Source organism: Ischnura elegans (assembly GCF_921293095.1).
Source record: "Ischnura elegans chromosome 13 unlocalized genomic scaffold, ioIscEleg1.1 SUPER_13_unloc_4, whole genome shotgun sequence".
NCBI classification, from domain to species: domain Eukaryota; kingdom Metazoa; phylum Arthropoda; class Insecta; order Odonata; family Coenagrionidae; genus Ischnura; species Ischnura elegans.
This window is the reverse complement of record NW_025791660.1, coordinates 8,517,242-8,526,770: the sequence shown is the minus strand read 5'-3', so window position 1 is coordinate 8,526,770 and position 9,529 is coordinate 8,517,242. Positions and strand designations below refer to the sequence as shown.

The following is a 9,529-nucleotide window of genomic DNA, read 5'->3' as shown; positions in this document are numbered from 1 at the left end:
AATCAGTGATTTTGCAAGAGACTCTCACGTTCCTCCCATTAGCGACAATGGTAAAATGGCTGTGACGCAGCCTCTGGTTGGTGGTCGGCGCTGTCATCGGCGGGATTAGGAACCATATTAACTTGCGACGCAAATTTTGGACAAATGACGATCGTAGCGCACGAAGACAATCGTCCTTATACAGGGTTCTTGGATGAGTGCATCCTTCGCCCCACTTTTTCCATGATTCAAAGCGTGCAAAGCGTCCTCAGCCACGACCACCGAGAGACAAGGCCTGAGCGCTGATGCCTTTTAATTGTCTGACGTCACGAGCCGTAGGTTATCAACCACGCCTTCCGACAATGCTTGCAGTTGTTTATATTTATAAGCCATTGCGGTGAAAATGGTAATTGGGTTGTTGAACGCTAAGTTATTTGGAGTTTTAAAGCTTTTGCGATGGTGTTGTGGGCAACAGTATTGAATATAAGTGTTCAACAAATAGTGTACTAATGTTGTCTGCCTCTGTGCAGAGGAAAATACACGGAGGTAACGAACGTGTGCGTTTTCAAATTTCCTAAGGACGAAGAGACGAAGAGGAAATGGATAATTACTATTCCAAGAAAGGACTTCCACCCGACGAAATATTCCAAGGTCAGTTACTATCTTTTTCTTTCTATTTGGACGGGGTGATTATTCAGGGAAATGTTAGTATAATTTAAATGTTGATAGTCATTAAGAGTGAATTAAAAAGAATTTTGATATAAACATTGACCGGTAGACGAATTGTTATGGTTTCTTGAAACAATTCTACTCTCGAGTGTATTTGCAGGTTGATTTCAATATTATTTGCGTTATCGCTTAAATTGTTAATTGTTTTAATTATTTTATAGTACTTAAATGTCTTTGATATTCTCGAATATCAACGCTAAATAGAATACGGCGCTTATTCTCGTGTTCTAAGGTGTTGTTATTAAGAAAAACTTGACTTTTTGAGGGAATTATGAATAGTTTTGTTATTAGTAAATTGTGGAAACATGTGAAACACTCGGGATGAATAGATGAGATACCTACTTGTGTAATAAATATGACCCATGCCTACGATGGCATTTTACATTATTTGTATGTTTACGCATGCATGGGGTAGTATTACTGTTTTAGAAAAGAAGATTTTTTGCATTAAGTAGTTATTACATAGGTAATATGTACTAACTAATCGTGTTAATCTGAGAACGATTGTTTGAAGAGCGAAATGTAAAAGTCTTCGAGGGTATTAAATGAATGATTCTTCAGTAGTTAATAAATAATGGAAACATGTGAAACGCTCAGGATGAATAAATGTTCTACCTACAAGAGAAATAAATATGTCTTTGCCCATGTCTAAGTTTGCATTTTAGATCAAATATTGTTAATCTAACTACCATTGTGTACCCTTATAAGGCGAAGGTATTCTTCACTTGAAATACAGTTGATTTTCCGTTTACCAATAAAATTATTTCTATTTTTAAGGTGTGTATCCGGCATTTTCTGTTTGAAGATGTGCTTCATTAAAACTCCTACTTCGATGGGAAGTCAGGAAAACTGTTGGCTGTACTCTTGAACAGCCCAAAACTGAGGGATGGTGCCATGCCAAGGATCTTCCCTGATTGCCCTAGGTACCTTACCACTTCAGAGCAGACCAGGGATGCGCCATCAATGAGGGAACAGCGTCTTGAAAGTGCTACTGTGGAAGCTGCTTTAGCTGAGAGTTTGAAATCTCAGGAAGCATATAGGGCTTAGAAAAAGCTAGACTCCTTCAGAAACGTAAATTCTCTGGTGAAGATGAATAAGCATTCAGCATTTTGGGATGTGGTCGTGAAGCCGTGTGCTATAATATTAAAGCATTTAAAAGAGTGTGCACCACCTCTTATTACTTACTCATTAATAGTATACATTCATAATAATATCAAAGGATACCACTGAAAAAGGGAATTAAAAGCAATAGGCAAATTCACTCCACTTTTTCAAGCCTATTTCATGTATAAAAAGTACCTATGATGTGTTGGATAGAATTTAAAAACTCCACAAATAATATAAATATTTATAGCGATATTGTAGCTCTACTGGATGAATGAAATATTAAAGACTCTGCTAATCAATCTTTGAATAACTTTATCAAATCACAAATGTCTCTTGTTCCAGAAAAAAGGAAAGTAGGTTCAAGAAAAGAAGGTAAGTAAGGTTCATCTGTGACATATTTGTATTTGCTGCAATGTTTTTTTAATATCTCCTGAAGTTCAAAAATTTGCTCGCAATTCTGGTCATTTGGTTTTCCCTCATCCAGTTGCTATCAAACGGCTCTGCTCCTCTTTTAAAATTGGTCCAATTAATGAGCAAAATGAGCATGGGTTTCTATCTTACGTGAAGCACCGAGTATCTCATCACAGAGCCACGAGCATTATATCACCCTTATGACCCTGCCAAACACCCTATAGGTGGCTCGCAGGGTATTATGTAGATGTAGATGATGGATGAAGTTCATTTGAAACCCTTTCTTGACTACAAGGGCAGATGTATGGTAGAACCTGCGTATAACTCCAGCATTTTAGCATCTAGTGCTCATGTATTCGCGGTAGAGAACTTACTATATTCATTTAAAGATATTGTCCATGTTTTGCCAGTGAGTACTCTGTCAGCCTGTGTTCTAAAAGATATTCTGAAGAAAGTCATCATTGGTCTCCAAAAAATTGGTCTGGATGAGGTTTGTATTATAAGTGAAAACAAATCCATCAACAGGAAGGCAGTATCTCTCTTCACCAATCCACCAAGGCTGAGTATAGTTTATCCACATCCTTCTCATCATTCTTGACCATTATCCTAAAGGCTTGACTCTGTCCATATGTTTAAATGCATTCGCAACAACTGGGTCAATAAGAAAAACTATTATTTTCCCAACTGAATGCATTATATGCTACATTTCTGTGTTATCAGGTAAGATATGGTATTTTTCCTCTCAAAACAATTTCCCCAGGTACTTTAAAGCAGCAAATCCTAGTTCACTGTTTCTTAAAAGGTCACAATTTGCCCCATTAAGTGCATAAATTGCCATGAAATTATAGTTTGCAGATAGGTCTTATCAAAACAATCTCTATATAATTTAACAGAAGCACAATCTAGTTTTGTCCTAATCTTGCGCATGTGTAAGAACATAACTTTTTTATTTCATCATCGTTTAATGCAGCGATGCTGAAAAAATAGAAGCCCCGTGAAGGATGTAAATATCCTATGACTTCTATGTTATAAGTACCACTGATGTGTAAAAGATGTTTTACTGAATATAAGACTTTTAAAGATATTCTCGAGGTTTCGAATGCATTTGGAAGCAAGCTGTTTCTCTTCAAAGAAGATTTTTCGGCGAAGGCGTTGGTACAGTCGAAACAATTATGTTTCCCGAGGTAGGGATTTACTGTAAACATCATTTAAATGTAATTACATATGATATTATACAGGGTGGGGCAGAATGGACTCCCTGATTTGACGGGTGAATTGTGAATAAACTAACAAATATAGTTTTAAAACGTTTATATTTCCCAAAACTACATTCAATGCCATTTTATTTTTATTTGAATTTGAAAATTTGTTAATCCAGGTGACGACCTTGGCGAGCGATGCACATATTGAGTCGTTCAAAAAAGTTTTCGAAAACTCTTCTCAGCATATCTTCTGATATTCCAACGATGACATCTGTTATTGCCTCCTTAAGAGCTTCCAACGTCCTTCGTCGGACTTTGTAAATCTCAGCTTTGAGATATCCCCAAAGAAAAAAATCGCATGGACTCAAATCCGGGGAGCGAGGGGGGCCACGGAACTTCGCCTCGTAATGAGATCAGGCGGCCGGGAAATTGTCTTTGCAGGACTTGGCGTGAACGAAGGGCGGTATGAGCCGTGGCACTGTCCTGTTGAAACCAAAAGGCTTATGTGTCATATTGCTGACCATACTCTTCCATTTCAGGTTGAAAAAAGTTCTCCAGCATTTCACAATAACGCTTAGAGATAACAGTAACAGTTAAACCTCGAGATTCAAAAAAGTGAGGCCCGATAATGCCTATGGAGGACATGGCGCTCCAAACTGTCACTTTGGGGCTATGAAGAGGTCTTTGGTGAACTTCATGAGGATTTTCAGTCGCCCAGTACCGAAAAGTTTGCTTATTAACTGTGCCGGAGAGGTGAAAATGCGCTTCATCGCTAGACCACAGAATAGCGTCGGGTTGCACAGAGGTTAAAATTGCATTGCAAGTATCCGTACGTTTCAGTCTTGTGGACTCAATTCTTGAACGACCATCATCTTGTAGGGGTGTAAGGTAAGGTCAGTGTGTAAAATTCGCATTACTGTTCTGGACGATATTCCAATGGCAGCAGCATGTTTCCGCGCAGAGCGCGATGAGGACTGCTCAATGGACGGTCTCACTGCCACGATGATTTCAGGTGTCCTAACACTATTAGGTCATCCTGCTGGTTTTCAAGGAAGTGCAGATCCTGTCGCCCGCACACAAGTGATCCATTTCCTAATGGGTTTTGCATCAGGAACATTGTTATGATGAGCCAAACCAAACTGCCTACGAAAAGCCCTTTGTGTCGCCAATACACTATTATTGTTTATAAAGAACGTTTCTATGACAAAGCCTTGATGCTCACCAGACCACTTCATGGCGATTACTAAAAAATGGCATTGCTTCCCCCACCAAACGACACTACTCCCACCCCGCTAACACACCTGCGCACTCTACAGTGATTGTCTGAAACTAGGGAGTCCATTCTGCCCCACCCTGTATAAGGAAAATTGTAGTCGGAGAAATGTCTGTTCACATATCGTTTGGTTTTCTTACGCATTCCCCACCAATCGGCGCTATCAATGGCAGTCTTCGCTACTCCCTCCGTCCGCCTACGACTCGTGACGTCACGATTCAGCACTCAGGCCTTGTCTCTCGGTGGTCGTGCCTCAGCTCTCACCGTCCTCTGTCTTGAAAGTGAAATATGGCTGCCACCGATGGGAAATATTTTGTTTGTAAGTAGTGTTGGTGATTTGCGACTTATTCGAGTGCTTGGTAATTTTTTTGTTTTTAATAATGAAATATCGTTACAGGGAGTTTGGAACTGACAGAGAAGTTCGTGAGAACTAGAAAAGAGAAGGCGGAGTTATTCGACGGAAGTCGAAATTCCGCGGTGACGGCATGGAGGTGAGTTCACATTGTTTTTTTAACTATAAATAATAGTTCCGCATTCTTCAGGTTTTCTTAAAATTTCATATTGATATCGGAATAATAAGTGAACGGTTACAGCAGGCATGTGATGATATATGTTGTTGCTCGTGTTAACAGAAATTCCATTGTGAGATGGGTTAGCTGTGTTACGCTTACTGCAAGTTTTAATTGAATTCTAATATAAATAATATGATCAAAGTTAATAGCTTAGGGCAAAAATCCTTAGACGCGTAATGCACGAACGTATGTAATGCTACCGTAAACCCTTTTACTTCAAGAAGTGAGACTACAACTTCAAGAGGAAGCATGAAATAGTGGAAAGGCTTTGTTACACGGCAAATTAACACCTACTAGTTAATGTATGAATGAATGAACGAGAAAATTAACCTTAAAACTACCCTAAAAATGAGTGGGTAAATGCGTGAACAGAACAGATAACCTCTTTTAATATGATTCGTGCAATTTCCGCTCCGTTCTGCCAAGATCATGCTTGCAAAGTACATTAACTATTACCGGTTAATTTACCGTGTAACTTGGCCTTAATAAAAGTGAAACCCCTATTGTAATCTGTGTCGAATTTAATGTGTGGATTTTTAATGAACTCTCAATATGGTCAATTCGTTGCTCCCCTCTTTTGAAATGATGAATATGAGTGCCGTTCTTGAGGTATAATTTAAAATTATCATAAAGCACTTCTCAGTACTTTATCCGATGCATTTTTCCTTTCTTTCCTTAAGTGCCATCATTAAAGAGTTGGAGGGGAAGGTGGGAGTTTCGCAATGCAGAAAGAAGTGGGACAACTTATGTAAGAAGTACAAGGTGAGTGTGGGCTTTCAAGTGAATCTCGATTTAACTGATCGAAAAACTTTTTTGTGGCATGGTCTTTCCAGCAACGACAGTAACTGCTTATCCAATATCCTGAATTTATTAGCCTGTGAAGTTAATCAACTCTTAAGGGTATAATTTTCCATGTTTTAAATGATTTTGATGAAATGATTTGGTACGTGTTGTTTGTTGTTGAATCTTGACATTTTGGTAATCAGTAAGGTAAACATACCAATGCATGACCCTTTAAGGTTTCAGCCATGAAATTAAATCCTTTCAGGAACAATTTAAATGCATATTTAATTTATTTTTTGATTAGTAACTGTTTTGAAACTTTTTCTTTAAGACATCGTTTTTGTTGATCGTGTAAATTTAAAAATGTATCATTTTTATTTTCTTCGTAATTGGCTTGAAATGCTCCTATTCCTGACCCTCAAAATTCTGTGCACACTCTCTTAAACCGGATTCCTGATGTTTTAGTTGCTGACCCTCTAGTTATTTTCCTGGAAAGCTATTTATAACACAATGTAATTAACTTTACACGTAGGTTACTGTCATATATATTTAAATAACACAGACTATCAAATGTAAGGATATATAATTTTTGACACTCTTAGCTTCAAATTTATATTTCATACCAAATATCATCCTTTTTCTCTGGCCAAGACCAACCTGATGGCCCATTCATAGTCATTCCTGAAATGAGTAACTCTTGGCCATATTTGGTTTCTTGTTTCTTTTGTGTCTCCCCCAGAAAAAGTTCTTCTTCATTTACAGTAATCACGTTATCATTGATGTTTAACAGATTGTTTGGGTCATGGTTGGTGTCAGTTACTGTGCCACTCATGAGGTCTGCTGTTGCAGGCTTTTCATGATTGGACGAACTAGCATCAGCACTGGTAGAATCAACATAATGCAGCGTAGATTTTCGTGCCTTGCATTTTATGCTCATATCTTACTACAGAACATTTTCCTTTGCTTTCTCCCCTTTGATTTTTTCCTGTCTTTCTTCAAAGTAAGAATGGATAATATGGAAGGAAGTTGAATAATTGAATGGAAGATGGATGCTTGGTTACTCTTCATATCCTCTCTAGTAATTTCATTTTAACTATTGTTGCAGGACATAAGGAACCCTGCCACAGGGAGTGGGAGGGAAGGAGGAGGAGAGTGTGCGGACACATGGCCTTTTTATGGGGTGATGCACTGGGCACTTTCAGAGCGGGATGCAGTTTCTCCACCCTGCCTGTTTATTTCGAACCAGCCGCAGTCCCCAGGGAGCCTGCAGGATGGAGGCGATGGGTGCTCCTTGAGCTCCTCAGCGTCCACCTCCTCATCCAGCGACAGCCCTCAACCGCCTGAGAGGAGGAGGAGGTCATCCAGCACAAGGGAGGATGCATTGGAGAGGCTGGTAGCCTCTGTGGAGGAAGCGGTTGAGGATCAAAAGCGGAGGGGGGATGAATTTCTGCATTTGTTCCGCAGTTATGTCGAAAATAAAAAATAAATTTAATATCCGTTCTTTTCATTTTATCCTAGCCCTCTGGGCCCATTCCATCCCTTCAAACTCCTTGCCTCTCTCCTGCTCAGTACAATATCTATGGGTAAGTCGTTCGTATACAGGTATACCTGGTGAGCATTGTGAGGAAGCATGAAGACCCAGAAGAATTTTGTAGGTAATTGCATGTGGAGGGGTTGATGCTTTAGATTGTGAGACAAGAATGAAGGGAATCTGATAATTTCACCTCTTGCAATTCCATTTTGTGTTAAATTTACTTGTAGCCATTTGCTGAATGAAATTCTCCATCTCTATACCATGTTGTCCACATTGGTTATGATCGGGGGAGGAATTAACCGTATATAAGGTTGTTAGCTAGAAAAGGAAGTCGAAGTAGTATGCTAGATATTGGGGTTTCAGGGAATATACTGTGAAAGTGACCATACTATCTTTGCAATTTTGTCACCATATTAGACAACTGTTGAAATTAATTCATTTTTCATCCGCTTCACTGACTGCTTCGTGCATGTTAAGCATTACTGTACCATTTCTCAATGCATCTGCGAAGAAGTTAGATATTCCATTCTATACCCTGAGCTCCTGGAGGGATGCACTGCTCGGTGACCTCAATTTTTAAGGATGAGGTATAAGGAATGAGGGAGGGAGGGAACTCATACAGGGGTTATTTCATTGCCAAGGTAAATTGACCTTGAAATGTACATAGAGTTGTAAATTAAAATCAATAATTGAACACACAATATATATATTTTACAAATAGTCATGGTCGGCCAAATGTCCTGGCACAATATCAGGTCTCGACATACGTCGGGCTATATTGTCTCTTAAGTTGAAACAATTTTCATGGTGCCCCACCATTCCCACCACATTCTCTTCTTCCCCAACAAGTCCATCTCCCACCAAAATGTCGCCATTTGTCAGACATATATTATGCATGATGCAGCAGGCCCCGATTACGTTCGCCACTCGGGTGTGACGCAACGTCACCCGCTGCATAAATATGCACCTCCACCTGGTTTTCAGCATGCCGAAGCTCCTTTCTATTATGTTCCTGCCCCTTCGGTGGTGCGCATTGAAACGAGCCTGAATAGGCCCTGCCACTGGCTCGCGGTATGGCGTTAGCACGGCTATGGGGTCGGCAATGCAGGGGTAGCCGCTGTCCCCCAATATAGCATATCCTTGAGGGGGATACAACGCATTGACGTACAGGGGGCTTGCCCTTAATACCCTCGAGTCGTGCACCGACCCAGGGTAACCCGCAAAAACATCCACAAATTTTCCCGTATGGTCACACACTGCCTGGAATTGAACCGAGTACCTCAGCTTCCGACTAAAATAATCGGCCCGGTTAGGGCCGGATGGTATCACCTCCACATGACAGCCGTCAATGGCACCCACAACACAACAAAGCTCATCATTCCTTGCCATCCTTACAAACCCTGCCCCAATCGCCTCCAGCTCGCCATTACAGTCGCAGTCCAGCCTTCGAGCAGTGCGGATCGCTGTCTGTCTCTCTTGCTCGTGAAAGCTCTTGCGAAATGCCTAACTGTAGTGCTTGCGTGAAACCCATTAAGCGAGACCAAAAATCGCTCACTTGCGGCAAATGTGGTGACTTCTATCATCCGGTTTGTCTCTCAATATCCGATGATGACTTCAAGTTACTTAGTGAGAAGTGCCGACAATGGTTCTGCGACGCGTGTCGTGCCAAAACGCCGGGTCATCCTGTGGTAGCTGCACCGAGACCTGAGTCTTCTGAGGGCACCTCTTCCGATAGTCAACTTGTGCGCACGATGCTGCAGGAAGTCCTCGATCGCATGAACGCTCTGCAGGGCAAGCAAGAGGAATTAATTAATCTGGTGAGTGCTAACAGTGCCTCCTTAAGCGACCAGTCGAAGCGCCTAGAGTCGCTTCAGAAGGAACTATCAGTGATGTGTAATAAACTAGAATCAGTGGAAGCCGAGAATAGACGTCTTCAAAA

The 9,529-nt window shown here is 40.5% G+C and overlaps 2 protein-coding genes and 1 long non-coding RNA gene across 3 annotated transcripts; 2 read left to right on the top strand and 1 right to left on the bottom strand.

Annotated features, from left to right (window-relative positions):
* The first annotated feature begins 446 nt into the window (after positions 1 to 446).
* Positions 447 to 1,570, top strand: LOC124173094. The gene is made up of 2 exons (XR_006868382.1): positions 447 to 630; positions 1,486 to 1,570. It is a non-coding gene; the product is annotated as an uncharacterized LOC124173094 (long non-coding RNA).
* A 3,383-nt stretch (positions 1,571 to 4,953) lies between these two features.
* LOC124173074 lies at positions 4,954 to 7,542 on the top strand. The gene is made up of 4 exons (XM_046552587.1): positions 4,954 to 5,020; positions 5,099 to 5,192; positions 5,954 to 6,035; positions 7,162 to 7,542. The coding sequence occupies exons 1-4, from the start codon at positions 4,990 to 4,992 to the stop codon at positions 7,540 to 7,542; spliced, it is 588 nt and encodes a 195-aa protein (XP_046408543.1). The 5' UTR covers positions 4,954 to 4,989.
* Positions 7,543 to 8,301: 759 nt separating this feature from the next.
* Positions 8,302 to 8,979, bottom strand: LOC124173073 (putative nuclease HARBI1). Its single transcript, XM_046552586.1, has one exon. It carries the CDS (start codon positions 8,977 to 8,979, stop codon positions 8,302 to 8,304), a length of 678 nt encoding a protein of 225 aa, XP_046408542.1.
* Between the last annotated feature and the right edge of the window lie 550 nt (positions 8,980 to 9,529).